This window comes from Nicotiana tomentosiformis, chromosome 12 (assembly GCF_000390325.3).
Source record: "Nicotiana tomentosiformis chromosome 12, ASM39032v3, whole genome shotgun sequence".
NCBI lineage: Eukaryota > Viridiplantae > Streptophyta > Magnoliopsida > Solanales > Solanaceae > Nicotiana > Nicotiana tomentosiformis.
In genome coordinates this window covers 133,579,350-133,606,556 of record NC_090823.1, presented here as the reverse complement: position 1 = coordinate 133,606,556, position 27,207 = coordinate 133,579,350, and the positions used below count along the sequence as shown (strand labels likewise).

The window sequence follows — 27,207 nt, the reverse complement described above, 5'->3', positions numbered from 1 at the left end:
CAGATATGTATGTGTGGTCTAAATAACAAAGCAAAAAAAGAAGGAAGCTGCTAAAAGTTCATTACATGTTCCATAGGAATAAGTTTCATATTGTACTTGGAGCATTAGAATGGGTGTCTTGGCGTAGCTGGTAAAGTTGCTACCATGTGACCAGGAGGTCACGGGTTCGAGCCGTAGAAACAGCCTCTTGTAGAAATGCAGGGTAAGGCTGCGTACAATAGACCTTTGTAGTCCGGCCCTTCCACGGACCCACGCATAGCGGGAGCTTAGTGCATCGAGCTGCCCTTTAGTGTACTGGAGCATTGTTTCTTTTACTGTCTCCATGTTTTCCTAATTTCTCTTTCTTGATATCTTTGTAATGAGAAGTTCTTCCATTGAAGTTTATAGTCAAATATTTCCCTTGAGCTAAAAACCATTACTATATTATTGCTGTTTTCATTCTACTAAGCTTCATTGAGTTTAACATAACAAGTATAACAAATGCAGAATATTGTAATTTGTATTTTCAAAATGATAATTACAACTTGCTACTATAGTTCTTTCTTCTATATTATCATCCTTGGATTTTTCTTTCTTGTTACTTTTACAGTGGCAATAATCTCTCATGTTCATCCAATTAAGGTATAGACTTGATTCTTACACGTTAATGGCTTGAACGGTTCTTTGAAGGTGGTTCTTGAAAATATAACAAAATTTAGTTCATAGTTACTACATGTTTAGGGAAAAAACTTAGTTCAAAGAAATAGTGAAATACTTCAAGGAATCCTGGATTCATCATTGGATTCATGAACTTGAAAAGTTAGCTCCTTGTCCTTTTTCTCTGCAGTTTCTTGAGGAACTTTCTGAATTTCTTTAGTCTTGCCCCAAAGTAGAAAGTATAGTCCGACGATTACAATAACTGATCCCATCACACTGATCATGTTCAATTTTTGAAAGAAATATGTGTCAGCTGTATATAATATTATGAATTGAAATATAGTCTTAGGTAAAAATTAGCAGCATTGAAAGTGTTGAATTACCTTCCAAGATTGAGTTGCTCGTGTAGAAAGGGAACGTCTAACATGGCTGCCATAACTTGGACAAGAGGACTGAATGCTGCAGTAAATACAGGTCCCCTCTTCTTAACACACCATGACATTCCAACATAGCACAAGCCGGAACCTATTAACCCCTGTCGCAAGTAGAATACAGTCAGACCTCTCGATATAACAGTCATTCACTATAAAAGTCAAGCTTTTTATGGAACCAATATCCATGCCTATGTTATATTATATGTTCTATATAACAGCACTTCGCTATAACAGCCAAAAAAATTCGAAACAAATGAGGCTGTTATAGAGAGGTTTGACCGTACATTATTGTTATTTTAGACTCCAAAATAAGATGAAGTTTAAGTGTACTTACAGTATAAATGACACTCAGCATATCGATCATTTCCTTTGGAATCCAAATAGAAAGTCTTCTATTAATGGAAAAAGTTAAGATAGCTGATTGTATGGCACTGAAGAAGGTCATAATAACAGTGCTAGAGTATTGACATGGATATTTCTTTCCAATAAATGATTGAAGAAGGAACCACGAGGACCACAAAAGCGTTCCAGCAAATAAGATCAACGACCCAAAAATCCATCTTTCTTTTCTTTTAGAGGAACTAATGTGCTCTTCCATTGATTGAGATTCAGTTTGTTGGTCTGAAAAATGGATTAAAGGAATGCCTTTGTAAAATGTCAATAACAAGGCGCCCCCGAGGCATATTAATGTACCAATCACTTTTGCTCTTCCACTTCTATCTTTTATGTTAATTGTCTCTAACCTGCATTACAATCATACGATATCCTTAGATTGGATCAGTAGATTAAGAAAAGGGGAGACTTGTAACTTTTTAAGTTATTTTTACTTGTTGAAACAAGAGAGAACGAATTCTCATACCCAAAAGGTAATGCCATAAGGAATGTTGTCACTGGAACCATGTTGACAAAGGCACATGCAAAAGTTGCAGAAGTGTATTGTATGCCAAGAAGGAATAAGTATTGTGTAAGAGATGCCCTACGAAAAAGGCGTCTTAGTTATGCTGCTAAAATTTTAGCAGAGAAACACAGAGTAAAACAAAAGGACTTAGCAACAAGAAAGCTATTTAAAAGACAATCTTACCCAACAATTGCACTCAAGAAAAGGTAGCACAAGATTTGAGGGGTGAGTTTAGGTCTAGTATTTCTGCAAAACAAGAAGATTATCATATGAAAAGTAGTATCATAACTTCAGATTAGTGAAAAGTAGGAAGAATGATTCATACCTTTCAAGAAAGAAAGCAATAGGGGCTAAAAATATAGTCGAAATGGACTGTCGATAAGTGATGAAAACCAAATGGTTCATTCCATCCATGATAATCTTCTTAAGAAGTATATTACTTATTGCAAAAGCAAAATCAATTGCCAACATAACAATAATTGGATACCATTCCACATATCTCTTCATCTTAGTTAGTCTTTACTTCCTTTCTGTTGTGTGCTTCTTTTTTTGTGAATTACTCTGTGGTTTTTAAGATGAAGCTGAGGCAGAAGGCAGATATTTAAAGTCTGTTAAGACTGTTGTTTGTTCCACTACATTATGGCAATCACATCAATGCTTTAAAGCTTCAATAGATTTAGACATTTGTTTAACATAAGTATACTCTTGCCTTTTACTTTTCTTTTACTTGAAAGATTGCAACTATTTCCCTTTTCCTTACTTTCTATTGATATTTTTGGCGTAACTGGTAAAGTTGTTGCCATGTAACCAGGAGGTCACGTATTAAAGCCGTGAAAACAACCTTTTGCAGAATGCATGGTAAGGCTGCGTATGATAGACTCTTGTGGTCCGCCCTTCACCAAACCCCGCGCATAGCGGGAACTTAGTGCATCGGGCTTTTTTTTTTTTTTTTTTTTTTTTACTTTTGATTGATATGTTTGGCGTAACTGGTAAAGGTGTTGCCATGTGATCAGGAGGTCACGGGTTCGAGCTGTGGAAATAGCCTCTTGCATAAATGCAGGGTAAGATTGCGTACAATAGACCTTTGTGGACCGGCCCTTCCCCAGACCCGCGCATAGCGAGAGCTTAGTGCACTAACAGATGTTAACTGTATGTGAATCGTTTACCGCAACAACAGGTTCATCAACATACACAGTATAGAGAATCTTATTTTGGGAAATTTAGTTTTCTTGGACTTAAATTAGATATGATATTGAACATTTTTAACATGTGAGTCAACTAATGCTTCTTTTCAATCTTTCTCTGTTGGTATATAAATAAATAAACAGTTTATGGCATCTTGTGGGTGGGGTTCAATTAAATATGATTCTATTTGTCAAAATTTCCTATGGCATCTAATGCATTCTCTCTCCTTAGTTCTCATGTGTAAGTGTAGGAGGCATCTAATGCTGCTTTTAAAAAACTTGTAGTATAGAATCTTGAGATTACAACATTGAACAGAAAAATTTACTGTCAATACATCATATTCCTTGAATGGATAAGCTTACGAATTCTTTAAGTCAGAAAGCATACACCTTTGTCAAACCAAATACAATTCTGTCGATAGGAATCGAGTGAGGGAAGATATGGTTTCCAAGTTAACCAAAAGATAACGCAAGCGTCCTAAGATGAGCTCAATGAGAACAGAAATCTCGTGTGAAACAGAAGGGTAATAGCTCGTTTGATTCTGATTTTCAATACGAATATGAACGGGTTGGCCTAAGAGTCCTTCTGAACTTGATCAGTGACTAAAAACTTGTTTGAGTTTAGTTCTTGAGATAAGTTGGCCAAGTTCTAACCAAGAAAAACTAAGCTAGCTCAAGATCAAATTTAAGATCATGACCACTTGACTCATCAGTGGCCTTAGGCAAAAAGAGAAATAGAGAGTGTCAGACCATTTGAACAATGCTAGGTATAGTTTGGTCAACTATTATTCCAACAATGAGTTCGCGGGTTTGGTAGAACTATAGTGTTTCAAGGTCGAATCCTATATATATGTGCCAAAAAAAGTGTAAAGACAACCGAGTGCACAAGACATCCCGTGTTCACACTGGGTCCGGAAAAGGGTCGCACCCGAAGGGGTGCGATGTAGACAACCTAGATTCTGAACACGCCACTGATGGGATATAACATAGTATTAGCAACCTAAAGGTCTTGACTACTAGGAAAATCATTGGGAACTATGTAAGAATTTCACTTGTGTAAGCCTTAGAAAAATTTAGAACTATGCTTGTATCAGGGTAGGCTGCCTACATCACAATTCCTTGGGGTGCGGCCTTTCCCCGAACCCTGTGTAAACGCTGGATGATTTGTGCAATGGGTTGCCTTTTTAAGTCATTAGTCATTTGGTTAATGAAAACATGGCAAGTGCTAAATGATGGATCAAATGTTGAAATTCTTGTACAAATTTAAAAGCTTTAAATAGAAAAATTCCACTTTCTTAGCAAAAATGAGGACCACCAAGAAGTAGTTTTGGCAACAAATCATATCAGTGCTTTTAAGTAACATCAAAGTCTTTTTCAATGTAAAGTAGGAGGTACACAATAGAAATGATTTTTCATGCCCTTGTCTTAATCCATATTCTTTTGTTCCTTAACCATGATTTGAGCTGGAACCCTACATCTTTAGTAACAAAAAATCCAGAATTATATGCTTTTACTTTTAGTTTTTTCATGAGTAAGGAACCTCTAAAAGTCCAAGCATTATCACCCTAATAAATGGTCAAGAATTAATCAAGATTACTAGTACCTTTAGAGGGCATAATCCTTCTTCAATACAGGGTCGGATATAGGACTGTGTTCTATAGGTTTAACTGAACACACTATTTTTGGTTCACATACAACACAACTATTATTACGCCTCAATCCCAAGTAACTTGGGGTCGGCAATATGAATCCTCATTGACTATCTCGCTTCATTTAAGTTCATCTCATATCAATATTAGACTAAAAAGGGTACTAGAAGTTCTCTGTATTTCTAATTGACAAATAAATCTCCATCATAAATTAACTAGTTTTATGCAAGTTGTCAGTCTGGCTACCGCAACTTTCTCCTTTATCAGAGCTTGGCACCAGCAATTTGAGCAAGCTCACTATAAGGAAATAGCTTTTTTCCGACTACCAAAATAGCTGGAAAGTAGTCGGAAAAGTATATGTTCCGACTACTCTCCGACTGTTTTCATGTAGTCGGAAAATGGTACGTCGGAAAAACATGTCCCTACTGTATTAGTAAATTTCTGACTACTGTAGTCGGAAAATTTATTTTGCCAAAGATCCAAAAAAGTTGGTATTTCCCGATTGAAGTAGTAAGAATATTAATTAAATAGTTATAGTCGGCAAGCTATATATACATTATGCAAAAAAAAAAAAAAGTATTAAAACATAAAACATATACTATTAAGACCAGACTTCCAAACTCACTGAATATAAATTTTGGATTCGCCTCTGCTTCGATTCTTATAGTCGGCATCATATATTCTTTTACTCATGTTTAACCCTTTTCAGAATTTTTCTATTTTTTTCCCCATCTTCCATCTAAACAGATTTCTGCGAGTAGTATGCAGTAAATCATTCGACGCTTTACAATAGAAAGTTTTGGTTCTCCGAATAATCTGCTTTAATAACAGCCTAATCACTATTAATACCTTATTTTGTGCACTTTAACCTGATTCATTACATGTTTATCTTACAAAATGTGTCGACACAACAAGTTCATATTCAGTTCCCTTTTTTGGAAAATACAGAACTTAAAAGGCATGATGACTTGAATAATTAAGATACTTAAAAATCCCATTTGATATAATTCAAAAATAATTACACTTTAATTTGTTGTTCAATAATATATATAGAAGTGGTCAATTCTACATAAATGGTCAATGGTAAGTTAATGTGTATACAGTTAGCTCCATGGCTTGGTTCATTGGTAAGGATGCAACATATGATGTGCGATTTAGTTACATGTCACGAATCTTGTGCAAACAAAATTTGGTATTTTTTCCGGTCCATTTTAGTCGTCATGTTTCATTTTTAGATGTCTCTTAGAAAATTATATTATTTTGGACCAGTTATTTTTAGTAACCACGACAACTAAATGGATCAGCGAACGTGTTTATTTAAGTTAGGAGAAGCATAGAGGGATGTGCCCATATACTCTCCCACAAGTGGGGTTTGAGAATGATAGATTGTAGGCAGGCCTTACCTCTACCTTTAAGAAGGCAGATAGGACCCTCGGCTCAGGAAAGATAAACACCCTTGTGTGTGCACTAAATGTAGAATTAGATAGGCACAGTTGAACCATCAACTAACTATATGCCAAATTTGTTTCTTTTCCCACAAACCATGTGAATTTAAAGGACAGTTCGGTGCACAAGACATCTTATGTTCACACTGATTCGGGAAAGGCCTGCAGTCCAAGGGATGCGATATAGATAATCTATCCTAATGCAAGCATTAGTGGCACAAACTATGTGAATTTCACGCATAAAATTAGAAAAAAAATTATCGTGGCTTCAGAAAATTCATATATCGTACAGATTTAAGTATGCAAATAATTAACTTATTGATGCAAAATTTTAAGTGGTTGTATTTGAACATTATTACACAAAAAATTCATCTCTAGAAAAGGTACATTAACTATGTTTACTGAGACATGGAAGAAAAGATTCTTTATAGCTTTATTTAGTTAAAGAGATGATCACTTCAGTATATGGAAAAATGAATCATCCTTCAATTATTCAAAATAGATAAGACAACACATAGTAGGTTTTGTATAACTAACAAATTTCTAAATTTGGATCTATCTCCTAAGTTTTACCTACTAAGTTGACCGTTAAGCTATACCCTTAAGTGCAGTATCGCCGGATCTAGTGAAAGAGCTACGAGTTCATCCGAACTCATCAACTTTGATTTAGACTCTATAGTGTGTTAAAAATCCATACATAAGCACAAATAATAGATTTCGAATATTCCTAAATGAGAGTAACGAAGCTAATGTCTTGTTTTGTTAAAGTAGTTAAAGTAGTCAATTACTTGTGTTAAAAGTCGAGTTAAGGCATGTCCTTCAACCCTTTTGTACCTGCATTCTTGAGTCATTATCCACCCACAAAAATATAAATGTCATTGCAAACCAGTGGCGGCTCCAATTACGGGTTTGCAGCGAAGCGGTGTCGCGCGACACCGTTTTGCCGGAAATTCTACTCTCTCTCTCTCTCTCTCTCTCTCTCTCTATATATATATATATATATATATATATATATATATATATAATTGTGAGGAAACAGATAACTAAAAAAAAATAATACCACTAGACAAAAAGATTGTCTCCTGGCGTGTTGCTCATATGCCTAACTTTGTTCTAAAGAGGTTCGAACCTCAACTAGCTCGTATTTTTTACAAATATTTGAGAAGCCTTTATGGTAAAAAATCATGAATCAATAGAATTGAAATCAAGACTTTTTTCTAACTTAAGACTCAACAAACCAATGGACTAAAGGCTAGTTTTTGTCTAGAAATATGATAATGAAAGTTATTTATATTGTTCTTCTATAAATTTCGACTACGATTACAAAAATTTCTGCGTTCACACATGTTTGCAAGTTCAGCATAATTCAGTATTTTAATACGTGACAGTCGGCCAAGTAACGACAATAAGAAAGACTAAGACATAGTTAAATCTCGGGCAAAATAATTTAATATAAAATTGTATAAGACCTTAATGATTAACCCAATGTATGGAATCCCAACTTGCGTAATAAAATTATTATCTTTAAAAAGGATAAAATTAAGGATATTATGTAGCTATCATGTGTTTCTTGGCCGAACTTTATATATATGTGAGAAAATTAAGCATATATAAATAAAATTAGATATACATTTTACAATAGTGTCTCTCAACTCAGAATTCATAGCATAAAAATTATAGATCCGTCAATGCCACTATCTTTGCAAGATCTAGATTCTAGTCTATCCATACACAGCCACGTAAAACGTAACTAGTATTATATGCTGTCTCAGGTACTTAGAATAGGCCATGAAAAAGGACTTACCAAATGGAAATGGGGTGAAATTCAAAAATAGTCAAATTTACAAGTGATAATTAAAAAATAGATATAGTTTCAAAAGTAATCAAAATTTATCCACTTTTCATGTAAAGATGAATCTGAACGAAAATACAGCTCAAAATCCGGAAAATATTCCAGTATAATATACTGGAGTTCGAATTTTTTACATGTGAACTTCCAGCATAATATACTGGAACTCCAGTATATTAAGCTGGAATCCCAGTATAAATAATATACTGGAACTCCAGTATATTAAGCTGGTCCAGCATAATATGCTGGAAGTTCATACACAGGTGCTCCAATCGCCAGTATATTATACTGGAACTTTCTGTGTGATGGAGTTCCAGCATAATATGCTTGAAGTCCATACACAGTGCATCAATCTCCAGTATATTATGCTGGAACTTTTCGTGTTGCAGCAAAATAGTGGCTATTTTTCAATGACTTTGCAAACGCTGGCTATTTTTTAATTACCAGCCCGAAAACTGGCTAGTCCGTGCTATTTAAACTACTAAATGAGACAGAAGCAACTAATATTGACCATCCATTATTTGGTACCCTTTTCTTTTTGCTAAGTATACCTTTTTTCCATTTTGACTAGTGTTTACCCGAAAAATGGATAGAGTTGAATTTATACGCAATTCCGAGGATATGTGGCGTAACTTAACACAAAATGTAAGGATAAATAGAAATATAAATATAGATTGCAGAGAATGCGAAATAGATAAGGTTGTTAGGAACAATAAATCTTAGGATTCAACAAATAGAATCAATCTAAGAAATCTGAAAGAACGATTCTTTACTGTAGAAGAATATAGAGCTTTTATTACAATGTAAGCCTGAGAAAAAACTTGTTTTACAGAAATGGTAACCAAGCCCTTTTACAGTAGAGGGATTTGGTTATAAGCATAATAAAATAAACATTCAGTGGGAGACCCATAATAAGTCAGCTTTTCCACCATTTCTGCCAAGATTCTCTCTAGTGGGATTGCAACGGCTTTTGTCTACGAGCTCGATCTTGCTTAGAACCCTCGATTTTGGTTTGAGCTTGATTTCGACTCGAGCTCTTGATCTTGGTTCGAGCCCGATCCTGGCTCGAGCCCTCGAATTGATTCGAGGTTAATGTTGGTTGGTCTCTGGATTATCAGCATGATAGATCTACTCTGCATCATGGTTCGATTTAGATTCGAGCTTGATAATTATATCGACCTCGACATGGATCGGCCTCCCCGGGTTCGAGGTTAGTTTGTTCTACCTTCGGGATCTTACTTCGATAAATTATCGTTCGAACACGATCGGACGTGCTAAGGCCGAAATCTATTTCGACCGTATACAGATAGTCCCCTCATTTCTCAAAAAGAATATGGTGAGAAACGATATGATTTTTTAACGGCTCGATCGGATTATAACCTGACGTTTCCATCGGGTTCGACCATAACGCATCTGGTAGTTGTCCCATCGGTTTAGTCTTTCAAGGCATTTAATGCATGCCATTCGGCCACCGCTGATACTGAACCGCCATCACCTGAACCTATAAATAACCATTTCTTTTATCTTTTACCACTTTTACATCTTCTATTTTCCAAATTTCCCAAGTTCTTCTTCATACTCTCCAACTTACCAGTAAATCTGTGATTTCTTTCTGCAAAAGCCCCTCCTCAATTTTACCAAATCTTTGTCATTTTTCTCTATTCCTTGCTTCTGACCTCGAAAATGGCAAAAACGTCAAAAACCATCCCTCAGAAAGAGAAAACTTCATCTTCACAGTGTGCCGCCGATGATACGCCGGCAGAACCATGGCCTGAGGAGTGCGTTCCTGGGGTGTGCGTCCTTACTTCTGATTTCAAGGTCGATAAAGGATCATCGGTGTCGGTCGATGTGAACCGGTATCGAGGTATATATGTTCGATAACCGAAAAGTACCTCCAACAGCTAAAGAAAGATTGCAATTAGGATAAAAAAGAAATAATGATTCCTTCTTCTGACGAAGATATCACTTCGCACGTGAAAGGGTTTTTGAATGTATATTCTTGTCCTTTCACGTTGGGTCCCCTCGATTCTATTATCATTGATTTCTGTCGTCAATACCAAATAACCCTAGGCCAGGTCCACCCTTCTTTTTGGTGGATCGTTATCCTGATCCGATATTTCATAAGCAAAATCGAGGGGATGTCGTTCACCCTCGACCATCTTATCCGATTATATCGTCCTCGACTTTTTCGATGAGGGTTAATAAAACTTCAGCGTCGGGCTACCAAGGCCCTATTCTCGAGTATTGACGAGGACAGGGATCGGGGCTGGATGGGCAGGTTCGTTCGAGTGAGGACTTCGGACCTGATTCCGACTGAAAAGATGCCCTTTTCCCGAGGAGTGGAATATGAAATGTAAGTGTGATCTTGCCGTTACTTCTACTTTGTTCTTTCATTTATTCTCTCATCGACACTCCTCTTTTTGTGATGTAGTGGTTCCCTGGATGCTCGGAGCAGTTTCCGATCTCAAGAACTGGGTACGAGCCCTTGTTTCAACCTCCACATACGCCAAGCGTTCATGGCGTGATTTGTCAAAGGGTCGGTGGGAGGCCAAAAATCACGGTAAGCTCATTTCTCGTACTCTTTGATGATCCGAACGAGGTGGTTTTCAAAATATTTTATTAAGGTTTTCTATATGCAGGTTTAGATAAAGACGCGGTTTTGAGGCCCTTGTCCAGTGAGGAGGAAATTTCGGCCTCTGTTCCAAAGCCGGTGAAGGAAAATAAAAGGAAAAGAGCCTCCGTTCCCGAAGATCCAAAACCGAAGAAGAGGATGGCTCATAAGCCGAACAAGAATGTCATTCCTTTGACCGTGGAATCCGTTCTGCATCTAAGGGATGAAGATGAAGAAGAAGAAGAAAAAGGAAACGATGAGTCCGCGCCGGTGGTCCGAATGAAGAGAACCACCGATGCCTCATCAGCGGCTGGATCGATGATGCTCCATGAGGCTCCGCCTTGAACTGAGGATATACCGGAGAGATATTCGTGTAGAGTCCCCGAACTATAGGATATCGAATACGCATCTCATCAGAGTCAACGGGCAGGGGATATGACCGAAGGGGCCCTCGAACCCCTTCGAACCGAGGAGAATGCTCCAGGCGATTCATTTGGGGCAGCAACAATCGAGGATTCGCCTACCTTTCCCACTTTTTCCGCAGGGGTGATTCGGGAAGCTCAAGCTCTGGGAGCCCTCGATCTAGACAGGCCTCACGATGAAGAAGATCCCTTTCGTGACCTGTTTATCGGCATTGAGGACGTTGCCGGTGATGGTGATGAATCAGATCTTTTTCACGGATTGCGGCAGGCTTTGAATCAGGTGAGATTTTTAAAATTATTTTGTCGGTACTATCTTTATGTTCATTTTTCGTTAACTTCGCTTCTTGTTTCTTTGTAGGCAGCGATAGTTCATCGAGAATAATGTTCTCGATCCCAAAATGAGTTGCATCGATACGAGGCCGACCTACAATGGGCTACTGACGAGAGGAACTCCCTTAGACTTTCCTTAGGGCAGAGAGAAGAGGAAATAAAAGACCTCCGAGCTGAGCTGGCCAAGGCTTATCGAGATTAGACCGATTTGTCTGAGCAGGTAATGATGCTTTTGAAAGCCTATGGGCTTGATACCGGAACGATAGCTAACATTTCGGTCTTACAGCTACAGCAAAAAATCGAGATGATCGGGAAGCTTTGTGAGGAGGTCGACGTGATAAGAAAGGAGTCTTTGCGGTAGAAAGAAGGTATGGACCGCTTTGCTGCAGAAAAAGAGACTGCTCGAGCCCAGTTATCATCGTCCGAAACCCAACTTCAGAAAATGAAGGAAAAAGGCCTGGTTCAAGCAAGAAAAATTGAAGAGCTTGAGGCTCGGTTGGCCTCTGTACTTGCCAAGTCCGAATCTGATGCCGAAAAGGCAAAGACCGATGCGGATGTGCTCGTGGTCGTCTATCGGGCCGATGATGAAGCTGCCCAAGTCCAGGCAAGAGAGGCAGCCGAGTCCACCGATACTTGAGCACATTGGGTCGCCGAACTTGCTAAGTGCCGATCCCGAAGGGAAACTCTCTAGGAGATCCATGCTCGTAGTTTCGATCTCGCTGAAGAGATAAAAAGGGCCAAAGAACTCGAAGCCGATGCTGAAGCTCTGGTTTCTGATGGCGATGATAATGACGATGATGATGATGATGGGAGCAAGAGCAGATCCGAGAAAGGGAGGGAGCCTGATAAAGAAGAGACTGCTCCTGACCGAGAAGTTTAGTTCTTAGTTTTTATGTTGTAATCACCCATACGAATAAATTTGTATATAGATATATCCCTTTTTTTGCCGACTTGCTTCTGTTTTTGTTTCCTGTCTTGTGAGGACTTTATTCATGCCTTATGAATATTTTCACAATGATTTAAACAACTTAATCAAATTTGGACTTCGTAGCCTCTATAACCGAGCGAGCGCTTACTCAAACTTGGAGCGATGTAGCCCTTAGGCTTATTAGTTGAGTCAATGATTCGAGCTTGAAGAAATATAGCCTGTAGGCATAATGGTCGAGTGAGTGCTTGCTCGAACTCGAAATAAAAGTAGCTCGTAGGCTTAGTAGTCGAGTGAATGATTCGAACTCGAAGCAATCTAGCCTGTAGGCGTAATGATCGAGTGAGCGCTTGCTCGAACTCGAAATAAAAGTAGCTCGTAGGCTTAGTCGAGTGAATGATTCGAACTCGAAGCAATGTAGCCCGTAGGCATAATGATTGAGTGAGCGCTTGCTCAAACTCGAAATAAAAGTAGCTCGTAGGCTTAGTCGAGTGAATGATTCGAACTCGAAGTAATGTAGCCCGTAGGCGTAATGGTCGAGTGAGTGTTTGCTCGAACTCGAAATAAAAGTAGCCCGTAGGCTTAGTCGAGTGAATGATTCGAACTTGAAGTAATGTAGCCCGCATGGATAATGGTCGAGTGAGCGTTTGCTCGAACTAGAAATGAAAGTAGCATGTAGGCTTAGTAGAGTGAATGATTCGAACTCGAAGTAATGTAGCCCGTAGGCGTAATGGTCGATTGAGTGTTTGCTCGAACTCGAAATAAAAGTAGCCCGTAGGCTTAGTCAAGTGAATGATTCGAACTCGAAGTAATGTAGCTCGTAGGCGTAATGGTCGAGTGAGTGTTTGCTCGAACTCAAAATAAAAGTAGCACGTAGGCTTAGTCGAGTGAATGATTTGAACTCGAAGTAATGTAGCCTGTAGGCATAATGGTCGAGTGAGTGTTTGCTCGAACTCGAAATAAAAGTAGCACGTAGGCTTAGTCGAGTGAATGATTCAAACTCGAAGTAATGTAGCCCGTAGGCGTAATGGTCAAGTGAGTGTTTGCTCGAACTCGAAATAAAAGTAGCCCGTTAGCTTAGTGGTCGAGTTTATCTTAATTCAGATTGCATAATAAATCTCAAAATAGAGGAATTTTCCTTGGATATAAGATGCCGATAAAGAAGAGAACTTTCTTCGCACGTTATTACACGCCTGGGTTCGGGCCAATCTATATGAGCATGGTTCGCTTCGACCATTTGGCTCTTTTAAAAATTTTCCTATTGGAACCCTGTTGTTGTGAAATAACTTTCTTGCGAGGCCTCAGATATTGTTGTAAATGCTGCACGATCAATGGTTGCCTCTTTAAAAACCTTGCCGAAAAACCCATTTGGGATAAAAATGGTCTAAGAGAAAAAGAGTGCAACGCGTGCCTTCAAGTGAGAGATCCATCTTAGCCCTTGTTCAGACTTCTGCAGGGGTCAGTTTTGAAATATAAACGAATATGGAAAGGTCGTACCTTAGCAGTAGTACCGTTTTAGATGTGATACATTCCAGCTGCTTGATAGTTGTTTGCCGTTTATAATGCCGAGCCTGTACGATCCCTTTCTGATGTACTCGAGCACCTGATATGGTCCTTCTCAATTCGGTCCTAGTTTTCCTTCATTCGGATTTCGGGTATTGATGGTAATTTTTCTTAACACTAAGTCCCCAGGCTTAAAATGGCGGAGCTTGGTTCTTTGATTATAATATCTTTCGATTCGCTGCTTTTGGGCGGCCAATTGGACGAGAGAAGCTTCTCATATTTCGTCTGATAGTTCGAGGCTGGCATTCATAGCCTTGTTGTTTGATTCTTCCATCGCGAATCAAAATCTGGCACTGGGTTCACCAACTTCGACTGGTATCAATGCTTCAGACCCATATACTAAGGAGAATAGGGTCGCCCCCGTACTGGATTTTGACGTCGTCCGATATGCCCAAAGGACTTCGGGCAGGATTTCTCTCCATTTCCCTTTAGCGTCGTTCAACCTCTTCTTTAAGTTTTGAATGACAGTTTTGTTCGTTGATTCGGCCTGTCCGTTCCCATTAGGGTGGTATGGCGTCGATAGTATCCTTCTTATCTTGTGGTCTTCGAAGAATCTTGTTACTTTGCTGCCAACGAATTGTTTTCCATTGTCATACACTATTTCGGCGGGTATCCCGAATCGGCATATGATATGATCCCAAATAAAGTCTATAACTTCTTTCTCTCTTATTTTCTCGAACGCTTGCGCTTCAACCCATTTAGAAAAATTGTCAGTCATAAATAAAATGAATTTGGCTTTACCTGGGGTCGATGGCAGAGGGCCAACGATATCCATTCCCCACTTCATGAACGGCCATGGGGATAGGACTGAGTGGAGTTGCTCTCCGAGTTGGTGGATCATCGGTGCAAACCTTTGACATTTGTCACATTTACGAACAAATTCCTTCGCATCTTTGCCCATATCGATCCAATAATACCCTGCTCTGATTATTTTTTGAACTAGTGTATCGGCTCCAGAGTGATTCCCACAAGTACCCTTGTGCACTTCCTGTAGGATGTAATCGGTATCTCCCGGACCCAAGCATACTGCCAACGGTCCATCGAATGTTCTTCGGTACAGCGTTCCGTCCAAAGCCAATGTGAATCGAGCAGCTTTTGTCCGTAGGGTCCTGGAATCTTTAAGGTCCGATGGGAGTTTTTCGCTCTTCAAGTATTCAATATACTTGTTTCTCCAATCCCAGGTTAAGCTTGTAGAATTTATTTCGGCGTGAACTTCTTCGATTATCGATCTCGAAAGTTGAACAACATTCCCCAAGCCCGAGTCATCTACCTCGACCGACGACCCCAAATTCACAAGCGCATCGACCTCATTATTCAGTTCCCATGGTACATGTTGTAAAGTCCATTGTTTGAAACGGTGCAAAGTGACAAGCAGTTTATCTAAATACCTTTGCATTCTACCTTCTCGAACTTTGAAGGTTTTGTTTACTTAACTCACCACCAGCAAGGAGTCGCAATTGGCTTCAATGACTTCTGCTCCCAAGTTTCTAGCTAGCTCGAGACCTGCAATCATGGCTTCATACTCGGCCTCGTTGTTAGTCAACCTGATAGTTTTAATAGATTGCCTAATAGTGTTACCCATGGGTGGTTTCAAAACTATGCCAAGCTTGGACCCTTTCACGTTCGAAGCCCCATTCGTAAAAAGGATCCATATCCCCAATGATGTACCTGATTTCAACAAAAGTTCTTTTTCGACTTTGGGTATGAGGGTTGGCGTGAAATCGGCCACGAAGTCTGCTAAAATTTGAGACTTGATGGCCGTACGGGGTTGATATTCGATATCGTACCCACTGAGTTCGACGGCCCATTTGGCCAGTCGGCCTGATAACTCGGGTTTGTGCAAAATATTATGAAGCGGGAAAGTGGTTAACACACATATAAGATGACATTGAATGTACGGCCTTAACTTCCTAGAGGCGCTTATCAGTGCAAGTGCCAATTTTTCTAGGAGCGGATATCTAGTTTCCGCTTCTCCTAAGGTTCGACTTATATAATAAACGGGGAATTGCGTACCTTGCCCTTCTCGAACTAGAACACCGCTTACGGCGACTTCCGATACTGCCAGGTACAAACAAAGTTTTTCGTCTGTTTTTGGAGTGTGAAGTAGTGGTGGGCTTGATAGATATCGCTTTAGTTCCTCTAATGCTTGTTGGCACTCGGGGGTCCAAGCGAAATTGGTTTTCTTTTTTAGTAAAGAGAAAAATTTGTGACTTCGATTTGATGATCTCGAAATGAATCGGCCTAAGGCTGCAATCCGTCCCGTTAGCCTTTGTACAACTTTCACGATGTCCACAATGGTGATGTCTTCGATGGCCTTGATTTTATCGGGGTTAATCTCGATTCTCCGATTTGACACCATGAAGCCGAGGAACTTGCCCGAACCGACCCCGAAAGCACATTTTTCGGGGTTGAGCTTCATGTTGTATTTCCTCAAAATTTTGAACGTTTCCTGCAAATGGGTCAAATGGTCCTCTGCGCGCAGGGATTTAACTAGCATGTCATCAATATAAACTTTCACTGATTTTCCTATTTGTTCTTCGAATATTTTATTTACTAGGCATTGGTAAGTAGCCCCTGCATTCTTTAGCCCGAAGGGCATCACATTATAACAATACGTTCCATATTTAGTCACAAATGAAGTTTTTTCCTAGTCCTCCGGGTTCATCCGGATTTGATTATACCCGGAATAGGCATCGAGAAAAGTGAGGATCTCGTGGTTGGCCGTGGCATCGATCATGCGATCGATGTTGGGCAGCAGAAAGGAATCTTTGGGGCATGCTTTGTTTAAATCCTTATAGTCCACACACATTATAAGTTTGTTCCCTTTTTTAGGGACTACAACTACGTTGGCTAACCATTCGAGATATTTTACCTCCTGAATGGACCCTGCTTTGAGAAGCTTGGTTACCTAGTCCTTTATGAATGTGTGCTTTCCTTCGGACTGGGGTCTTCTCTTTTGCTTCACCGGTCTGAACCTGGGGTCCAAACTTAGCCGATGCGTCGTTATGTCCGGCGGGATCCCTGTTATATCTAAATGGGACCAGGAAAAACAATTGATGTTATCGATAAGAAATTGAACGAGTTTCTTCCTGAGTTCGGGGCTCAACCCCGTTCCCAAGTATACCTTTCGCTCGGGCCAGTGCTCGATTAATGTGACTTGCTCTAGTTCCTCGATTGGTGATTTGGTGGCGTCGGAGTCCTCGGGAATCACGAAAGATCGAGGGACCCTTTGATCATCATCCTCTTCGATTTTCTAGTTGTCTGGCTGGGTCGAAGCCGATGTCTGTGATTGCTATTTGGTGTCCCGTTCTCCTTCCGAGCCCGATCCTTTTATCGGCGAAGGTGAGGACATTGGTTTAGCTCCCTCGACGGCGAACATTTCCTTCACGGCTGGTTGTTCTCCATACATTATTTTGACACCTCTTGATGTCGGGAATTTGAGGGCCTGGTGTAGGTTCGAAGGTACAGCTCTCATGTTGTGGATCCATGGTCTTCCGAAAAGGGCGTTGTATCTCATATCGCCTTCGATCACGTGAAACTTTATTTCCTGGATGGTTCCGGCCACGTTTAGTGGTAAGATTATCTCGCCTTTGGTGGTTTCACATGCCATATTGAACCCGTTTAGAACCAGAGTTGCTAGTACAATCTGATCCTGTAGGCCGAGCTACTCTACCACCTTCAATCGGATGATGTTGGCTGAGCTATCTGAATCGATTAACACACGCTTAATTTTAGTTTTATTCATGAGTACGGATATTACCAGTGCATTGTTATGAGGTTGGATGACCCATTCTGCATCTTCATCATCAAAGGACAAAGTCCTCGTGGGTACGTAATCTTGAGTCTGAGATCGTTTTCCCCTTACAATCTATGTTTTAGTACGTTTAAGCACTGGTCCCTGAGGGGTATCGATGCCGTCGATGATCATGTAGATAACGTGCTGCGGTTCTTCTTGCTCGTTTTGCTTGCTGAAATCTCTGTTTTTTAAATGGTCCTTCTCCCCATCACTCAGAAATTCCCGAAGGTGCCCTTTGTTAAATAAGTGTGCTATTTCCTCTCTTAGTTGCTTGCAATCTTCCATTATGTAGCCATGGGTACCATGATATTCGCACGTTTGATTGGGATTTCTTCGGGCAGGATCGGTCTGCATGGGTCGAGGCCATTTAGTGTCTTTGATGTGTCCGATGGCCGACACGATAGCGGATGCACCAACGCTGAAGTTATATTCTGATAATCGAGGTGCTTCTATAGGATCGGCATATTTATCGAAGCCGCTCTTACTCATAAGTCCCCGAGAATTTTGCCCTCGATCAATCCTTCGATTGTTCCGAATTGCATTACGTGTTGAACCGTTGTTTACCCGACCTGCGACGTACGGTCGATATCGGTCTCTGTTTGACCTTTGTTCTCTGTCGATCTTCTTTTGGTTTTTAGTAACTGTCCTGTTCTGATGCACGGGTCCGTACGGAGCTCCCAACTGATCATCCTCGACCCTAATTTTTGATTGGTATCGGTTGTGTACATCTGCACAAGTTATCGCTGGATACTCGATCAAATTTTATTTCAGCCGATGTGATGCTGTCGAGCTTAGCTCGTTCAACCCTTGGGTGAAAGCTTGTACGGCCCAATCGTCTGTGACCGGTGGTAATTCCATGTGTTCCATTTGAAATTGGGATACGAATTCCCTTAGCATTTCATTCTCCCTTTGCTTTACTTTAAAGAGGTCTGATTTCCTTGTTGCAACCTTTATGGTACCAGCATATGCCTTTACGAACGAATCTGTTAACATGGCAAAAGAATCGATGGAATTCGGTGGTAAATTGTGATACCAAATCATCACTCCCTTCGAGAGGGTCTCCCCGAACTTTTTCAACAACACGGATTCGATCTCATCGTCCTCCAAATCGTTGCCTTTTATGGCACATGTGTAAGAGGTGACATGTTCGTTAGGATCGGTCGTACCATTATATTTGGGATTTCCCGGCATACAAAATTTTTTGGGGATTGGCTTCGGCGCTGCACTCGACGGAAAAGGCTTTTGTATGATTTTTTTACAATGAAACCCCTTTTATCATTGGTGGAGCCCCCGGGATTTGATCGACCCTGGCATTGTACGTTTCCACCCTCTTGTCGTTGGCTTCGACTCATTTTGTGAGTTCCTCGAGCAATTTAGTAATTCCGGGAGTAGTGCCCGATTCTTGCTCGTTAGATTTCACTATGGCAGGCTCTGTTCTGAGGGTGACTTCTCGAAGTGGATTGGAATCCGGCCTGCTTTGTGCGCGAGTTTGGGTCTGTAGCTGAGCTATCGCTACTTGTTGGACTTGTAGCATCCTGAAGATCATACGTAAGCTGGCCCCGATTTTTTCAGCGTTTTAGGTGTCTCGGGCTACGGATCGAGTACCGCCCTGAATGCTTCTTTCCGGTTCGGAACGCTAATTCGCCTCCAAAGCTATTTGTGAATTGACATCCAATGGTATTTCGGCTCGAATTTCTGGTACTTCGATTCGAGCCTCGGTGCCATCGTTAATTGACCTTCCGGCCCCGGGTGCCAAGTTATTGGTTTCATCTTGAAGGCCGGCTTTGTTATCCATCAGTGAAGCCATTTGATTGGTGGTTATTCGTAGCTGATCCGAAATTCAAGATGTTTTCGGAAATAAGCGCAAAGCACAATGGCGTGTTTTTCAGATTTGTATCAAATAACCACTATTATCCTCGGCCCCACGGTGGGCGCCAAACTGTTTACCCGAAAAATGGATAGAGTTAAATTTATACGCAGTTCCGAGGATATGTGGCGTAACTTAACACAAAATATAAGGATAAATAGAAATATAAATATAGATTGTAGAGAATGTGAAATAGATAAGGTTGTTAGGAACAATGAATCTTAGGATTCAACAAATAGAATCAATCTAAGAAATCTGAAAGAACGATTCTTTACTGTAGAAGAATATAGCGCTTTTATTACAATATAAGCCTGAGAAAAAACTTATTTTACAGAAATGATAACCAAGCCCTTTTATAGTAGAGGAATTTGGCTCTAAGCATAATAAAATAAACATTCAGTGGGAGACCCATAGTAAGTCAGCTTTTCCACCATTTCTGCCAAGATTCTCTCTAGTGGGATTGCAACGGCTTTTGTCTGTGAGCTCGATCTTGCTTAGAACCCTCGATTTTGGTTTGAGCTTGATTTCGACTCGAGCTCTTTGATCTTGGTTCGAGCCAGATCCTGGCTCGAGCCCTCGAATTGATTCGAGGTCAATGTTGGTTGGTCTTTGGATTATCAGCATGATAGATCTACTCTGCATCATGGTTCGATTTAGATTCGAGCTTGATAATTATATCGACCTCGACACGAATCGGCCTCCCCGGGTTCGAGGTTAGTTTGTTCCACCTTCGGGATCTTACTTCGATAGATCATCGTTCGAACTCGATCGGACGTGCTAAGGCCGAAATCTATTTCGACCGTATACAACTAGTTTCACCGAATAAACTGGAGCATCATTTTGTATACATGTTAAATGCTAAGTACTTCAAATCACAAAAAAATCATAATAATGAGAACAAAACTTGCATTATTCAACATTCTGCCTTCTTCCAAATCAAATTGCTGAAACTTTTCTAGTCATAAAATGAATCTGAAAATTTCCTTAAACTAAGGGACTGCTTTTACACTAGAAATAGAGATTATACAAATACTTATTAACAATTCGATATGATTTCTATGCCCTTCTAAGCATGCCTTGCTCCTCTAATTAAAATATTTCATTCCCTTGAAAGATCTGCACATATATTATTTTTTTATCTTTTATAACATTAAAAAAAAAAAAGTGATTTATTGGATAATTTTAACTATAACAGTCAAATAACATTTGAACATCAAATGTTGTTATAACAGCCGATCGCTATAAAAACCAAAAAAATATCAGGACAACCAAAGCAATTGTAGAAAGATTTGACGGTGTAAACAATCTTTCAAGTACTGGGATATATTTGGTCCGAAATCTAAAAGAAGATACAAAGAAGGATTATACAAAAGCAAGTAGAAAAAAGAGAAAATGTGTAGATATTCAAATTTAGCACCTCTCAACAAATAACTAGTTGACGAAAATGTATAAATTATACTGTCTAAAATGAATCCAATGGTAATAGCATATTTTGATAACCTCAACAATGACCAACACAAGTCAATATCTTTCAACCCAAGAAGTCATGTACACACTATATGTATCACATTACAAACCAAATGTCATAGTAGACAAAATGAGACAAGACCTTCAAATCTAAACAATTGTAACAAACATAGCCAACTGGCTCCAAAACAAACGTGAAGTATCATCACTTGCTTATGCACTATCATCCGGTGTCTTGGGTTCCTCTCTTGGTTTCAAAGACGCTGAAGGCGATGGAGCACCATCTTGACCCATTTCAGCTCTCAAATCGTTGATGCTTTGTTCAAGTTCATCAATCCGGTTTCCCATCTCGTCAAGTGCAGCCTTGTCAAGGACTAAACGTACTTTGTTCAAGCTTGATCTAATAAAACTATAAAAGAGAGGTAGATGCCCTGTACAATATAAAGACTGTATTTGGAACAATTTGATATGCAAACCATCCAATATGAGAACTCTCACCAGTATGAAAGTGGATTGGAAGCAAGAGCGACAGACTAAAAAATTGTAGTTGATGACAGTAATGAAACCCCTTTTAAATTTTTCTAAGAGACTAAAGAAGGTTAGATTATGTTGACGGATTACCAGAACCCCTACCGACCTAAAAAGTTGAAAGACAGCGAGCTGGAAACCATGAGCCACTCAAGAGCCTAAGAACCAAGAAGGCAGTTAACACATTCTTGAATTCACAGTTCTATGTAATGCTATACATAACTAAATGCATTTTAGATGACACTAATGTAAGCAACAACTGGATCAGATAGGGAACATCAAATTTGAAAAGGATATTTTTCGAGATGATTGATTCAGACATTGTCTGAAATCTGGTTTGCTGCAAAGAGAAAATATCAGTTAGATAACTCTAATTCATACATGTGAAGAATCCAAGGGGTTGCAGAGTGACCGGACTCACCATTTGCTGAAGAAGATTCTGGACCTGGAAGAGAAGGAAGGGCGGTAGTAAGAGTTAGATAGCATAAATGCATGTTCTCGTTTCTGTCAAATGATGTGCTAGTGAAAGCTATCAGAGACCAAAAAAAGGGACAGCGATACCAAATATGTTATACTTATATGTCAAGTGCACAACATTGATCCAAATGTCATGGTATTAGCATCATGATAAAGCCATATTTATGAATAAAGCTAACTCTTTAAAGGGCCAAGGTTGTATGTTAGAATTTTAATTTGATTATGAAAAAGAAAGTAACTTTTGACTCCAAATTCCAAAGTAATCACGCTTGATAACTCAGTGTGGTGAACAGATTGAGATGATTAGAAATTTTAGAGATTGTTAGCAAGCTAAGCGCAGGAGAGTGAGCCTTAAGCTAATCAATTAAAGAAATTAGAGTTGTCTTTGCCAGAAAACTTACAAACACAGTCATATCAGCAGTGCTTTGCTTTGAATTATCTCCATCATGCCCATCCTGCCAGAAAATTGTGATAGTTACTTTTAGAAGAGTGCCAATACGGCAGCTCAGACACAGAAGAACATGCATTTGAATAAAACATACTACTGATTGAGAGCTCATTCTCTAATCTTTTTTTTTTTTTTTTTGGGGGGGGGGGGGGGGTGGTCTAGATGAATTAATCAAATGACCTGACCTCTATTTCCACATGGACTACTTTCAGCAAGAAAAAGATTTGGAAATATTAGAATTGAATAATCCATAACTGCCCTCCCCCATCCCACACGCAAACATATGCTAACAAGGTACACTGCAAAGTCAAGGACTAACATGAAAACTAATTCACTTAAGAGTCTGAATTAAAGTTCCCACGATGAAAGATGATATTGTTGGCAATAGTAGTACTAGGAAAGTTTCATAAGAGATCTCAGAATTAGAACACATTGTGAAGTGTAAAGAAAGCTGTTCTAATTTTCTAGGACTGTTTTAAAAAATCTAAGTACTACTAGTATTTTAGAAAGCTTTACAACGTCACTGGCAACTTTTCCAAACATGTTTAGGGTATCAACTCTATTAAACTAAATGCCCTAAACAGCATTGAACAAATATATTTATCTTGAATTGCTAAGTTTAATTCATCAAGGCAACTGATTGGATATAAAAAATAAAGTATCTCAAAGAGTTCGCGACAATAATCCTTTCCCAAGTATTCAAAACGTGGGATTGTTATTGAAATTATAACCATCAACTAAAAAAGAATGCTAAGCAAAGATATACACAGTAACAGAGTACATGGTAGCCTCGGGACAACCAACACATGACAAGAAAGCTGCAATATATGCAGGTTCCCAAAATGAATGCAAGTACCATATTTCTGACTTCATTAAGAACAAGGTGATGCAGAATGCACCTCAGTAACCCTTTTCACACACTTCTAACAGCAATCTATACCCCTAATTCATACATTATACAGAAGTGGTAGAAATTTTTCATTTATAAAAACAAAATATAGAGTCTACTAACTTCAGAGGCAGATGCAGCAAACGGCTCATCTGAACCCAGTACTTTAGGCGCGGAGCATAAACTTATGAGTAAAAATTACTCCCTCCGTTCACTTTTACCTGGCACGTTTTGACTTTTCACGCCCCTTAAGAAATAATAAATGAAGTGCATAATTTACCATGATACCCATATTAATTGATGCATACTTTATTGGATTTGAGAAAATGATTTGAAGTGAGTAATAAATACGGTGGGTATAACAGGAAAAAAAAAATTGTCATTCTCTTGATATTAAAGTGACAAGTAAAAATAAAAATCTATTTTTAGTATACATGTCAAGTAAAAGTGAACGGAGGGAGTATCTAATTTTTGCAACAAATAGCAGTTCCGAACCCATAATTTTATAAAAACAAATGAGCTCAACGCTAAACACCTTAAAGGTTGAACGCATCGAGTTATTTCCTAGATCCGCCTCCGCTAACCACCAGTGGTTGTGGTGGGATGGATATTATACCTTCACCCTTAACTAGAGTTCTCGGGTTCGAGTACCTTGAGAACTCTAGAGATTTGTGCTTCAGTGATCAGTATTATTAAGTGCAAAATCTAGAGCACCTCGAAAGAGCCTCTAATTTGTCTTATAATTGAAAATATTGCAAATAGAACAATATGGATATAAACAATTCGCATAACCAGTCTCAACTTTGGGAGCCCTAATTGTTTTTGTTGGTTAATTTATTGTGCTCACTCAAATCAATAATCACAAATTTGCTTCAACTCCAGTCCTCCTTTAGCTAAAGAAAACAAAATACAACAAAAAAATGACATTTTTAATGAAAAGAGGAAGTTTTACGGGTTAAAATTTTAATCTTCGTAATTGCTAAAATTTCAGCTCGATTGAATCAAATCTCCGAAACAACTGCAGCAATTCCGTTAATAATATTCAGTCCGATTACAAAATAAATCACAACGCAAACAGAAACGGAGTCAATATAATGCCTAAATCTGAAAGCAGAAAAGGTGCAAAAAGGTAACATTTTTTTTTGGATTACTTCATTACATGTAGAAAACCTGAAAATTAGAATTGATAGAGAAAATGAGCTTACCATTTTGTTCAGAATTCGATAGTAGCGCCACGAGACAGACAGAAATTGGGATACCAAAAATGGTGAAATTTGGGGGGTCTAAAATGAAAGATAATTTGAATTTGAAATGACCAAAATGGGTGCTTTCGCAGTGACCCGACCCGACACTCGGCAATAAAGCAAAGTAAAATTCACTTATTTTAACCTTTTGAATCAATAATAATTAGATTTCAATTATATTAAAAACATGAAATGTGTTTTTCTTTTCTTGTTAGTCTTAGTGTACACGCTTTGCGTGTGTACCTAACTCAATAAAAAATTTATTTAAAATTTTTCTTTGAGATATAAAATAAAAATATAAGTTCTTGAAAATAATGAATGTTGGTCGTATATAACTAATAAAAAATAAAATTGCTCCACGGAAATACTCAATCATCAGTCAAATAATTCAACTTAAAATGCATTTCAAAGAATGACTGAAGTTAGAATGGGAAATGTATATTTAGTTTGGAAGTATCATTTTTCAAGTGAGATTAGTATTTAAATAATACTAATTAGCTAGTTCATACCAAATTTTAAGTATTTAATTGCAATTATATTTTTATTTGATAACAATTTTTTTTCAAATAGTAAAATGTCGATTAGGTAAAAAATCATCCACAGAAAAAAGAAATGATAATTCATTGTAAATCTCAAAAATTTAAGAATCACTTTATACCATAAATAAAATCTACAATTAAAATATCCTTTTAAAAGACATAATTATAGTCAAGAAACTCGATTATATTCAGCTAAATTTAATACTATCTAGAGAAATTAAAAGATCTCATAAATTATCTTGTTGAAATAATTGATACTTTTGGAGTTTGTTATTAATTTATGTTCAATATTCCAAATAATTGTAATAACTAATTTAAAAACTTTGAAAACTAATATAATATAGAATACTATTATTAGTGGATTAGTCTTCTATATATTGTAAGTATTCTAATATAGAAGAGTTTCAAAGAAATTAGAACGTAAACAAGTTTTAAAGAAATTTAAAGAAACTTCCATATTATCCAAAGCCAAACGTACTTCCTCTTTCTTTAATGTTTTTATTCTATCCTTTATTTATTTTATTTATTATTTATATATAATTTAAGTGTAAAATTTATATAAAGTAAAATATTAATGATTTTAAAGTTTTAAATGTCAGAATATTTAATACAATTCAAATAAGAAAAAAGTTTATTATACAAACTCCTAAATGTTAGGGAATTAATTAAATGACTATTTTTAAATATTAAAAAAAATAATCAAATAACTATTTTATCCAGTGTTAGTTTTATTTTTAAAGGGTTAAAAAGGCTAACGATATTTCATTAAAGGCTTTCGTGCTTTTAATATAATATAGATATAGATTATGCTTTTGTCATTATTTATGGACAATTAACATGTGTTTTGCACTAATGTCTATCCACTTACTTTTATACACTAGCTTCAAACATTTATAAGCATTAAACCGAAATAAATTAAACACTTTTTGAGCAAGATAATAAATGAACTCGCCTTTAACACAAAAAAGAGTAAAATTTAGGATTAGAGATATCTTAACATTAACACTCTACCCAAATAAGTTCTTAGAGTTCATAGTCCATGGTCATTCTAAAGGATTATATAAAAGTAAATCTTTTGTAAAATTATATTTTTAGTCGCTCTAAAAAATAAATATATATATATATATATATATATATATATATATATATATATTATAAATTTTTTGGTTAGTTATATAATTAGTTTTGGCCGACCAGCTAATTTTTTTGCGTTTTTTTTTAAACTCCTAATAATAAGAAATACTTGACTTTGACTGAAGAAGTAAAAAAGAAGTAATCATGTGTTATAAAATAAAGACTGTAAAGTAAAGACAAGTATAGAGAGAAGCTAATATATTATTCAAACTTCAAATTTATGTACATAATGAACTGAAATCTCCTCTATTTATAGAAAAAAGGAAGTTATTATGTAAGCTATTTTTGCAAGATGTTGTGTAAGCTGTTATTGTACCAGATATAGGTAATCTTCTACCGGGGTAATGTTTATCCATAACGGAGTACCGAAAGGATAAGTTCATTGTACCATATATATATAATCTTCTACCGGGTGTGATGTTTATCTATGACGGGATACTGAAAGGATAAGCTCATTGTACCAGATATAGATAATCTTCTACCGGGTGTGATATTTATCCATAACGAGGTACTGAAAGGATAAGCTTTTTCAAGAGACTTATTTCCAATAGAGCACTAAATAGATAAATATATTTACGGCAAAGTCTCACATAGATAAGCTTCTTCAAGAAGCTTATTTTCAACTAAGTACTAAATGAACATCCATAATATAATATATTTATAACACTCCCCCTTGGATGTTCATTAAAAGACAATGTGCCTCATTAAAACCTTATTAGGAAAACCCCTGTGGGAAAAAAATCTTAGTGAAGGAAAAAGAATACACATATTTAGTAATACGCATAACTAGTTGTCTCATCAAAAACCTTATAAGGAAAACCTCATGGGAAAAACCTTAGTAAGGGAAAAATAGTATAGTGCGTATTTTACTC

The 27,207-nt window shown here is 37.8% G+C and overlaps 2 protein-coding genes across 3 annotated transcripts; both read right to left on the bottom strand.

Annotated features, from left to right (window-relative positions):
* Window positions 1-476: 476 nt before the first annotated feature.
* Window positions 477-2,612, bottom strand: LOC104121400 (WAT1-related protein At3g30340-like). 2 transcript variants are annotated; one of them, XM_009633391.4, is made up of 6 exons: window positions 2,294-2,610; window positions 2,152-2,214; window positions 1,930-2,046; window positions 1,405-1,813; window positions 1,020-1,171; window positions 477-912 (listed from the first exon to the last, which is right to left on the bottom strand). In XM_009633391.4, exons 1-6 carry the CDS (start codon window positions 2,473-2,475, stop codon window positions 756-758), a joined length of 1,080 nt encoding a protein of 359 aa, XP_009631686.1. In that variant the 5' UTR covers window positions 2,476-2,610; the 3' UTR covers window positions 477-755. The 2 variants fall into 2 exon arrangements, with proteins under 2 accessions (XP_009631686.1, XP_070048263.1); XM_070192162.1 differs by lacking the exon at window positions 1,930-2,046 and having other exon boundaries at window positions 2,294-2,612.
* Window positions 2,613-21,077: 18,465 nt separating this feature from the next.
* LOC104105947 (heat shock factor-binding protein-like) lies at window positions 21,078-24,768 on the bottom strand. The gene is made up of 5 exons (XM_070191929.1): window positions 24,624-24,768; window positions 22,483-22,536; window positions 22,026-22,049; window positions 21,897-21,944; window positions 21,078-21,427 (listed from the first exon to the last, which is right to left on the bottom strand). Exons 1-5 carry the CDS (start codon window positions 24,624-24,626, stop codon window positions 21,290-21,292), a joined length of 267 nt encoding a protein of 88 aa, XP_070048030.1. The 5' UTR covers window positions 24,627-24,768; the 3' UTR covers window positions 21,078-21,289.
* Window positions 24,769-27,207: the final 2,439 nt, after the last annotated feature.

What these genes read in the sequence shown, in the direction of transcription:
- LOC104121400 (XM_009633391.4), bottom strand. Translation starts at nt 2,475, where the DNA reads ATGAAGAGATATGTGGAATGGTATCCAATTATTGTTATGTTGGCAATT. An exon ending in TTCTTGAGTGCAATTGTTGG is followed by an intron (nt 2,047 to 2,151) that starts GTAAGATTGTCT and finishes CCTTTTTCGTAG; the next exon opens with GGCATCTCTTACACAATACT. An exon ending in CTTATGGCATTACCTTTTGG is followed by an intron (nt 1,814 to 1,929) that starts GTATGAGAATTC and finishes ATTGTAATGCAG; the next exon opens with GTTAGAGACAATTAACATAA.
- LOC104105947 (XM_070191929.1), bottom strand. An exon ending in CTGCTGATATGACTGTGTTT is followed by an intron (nt 22,050 to 22,482) that starts GTAAGTTTTCTG and finishes CTTCTCTTCCAG; the next exon opens with GTCCAGAATCTTCTTCAGCA. An exon ending in AGAATCTTCTTCAGCAAATG is followed by an intron (nt 21,945 to 22,025) that starts GTGAGTCCGGTC and finishes TTCTCTTTGCAG; the next exon opens with CAAACCAGATTTCAGACAAT.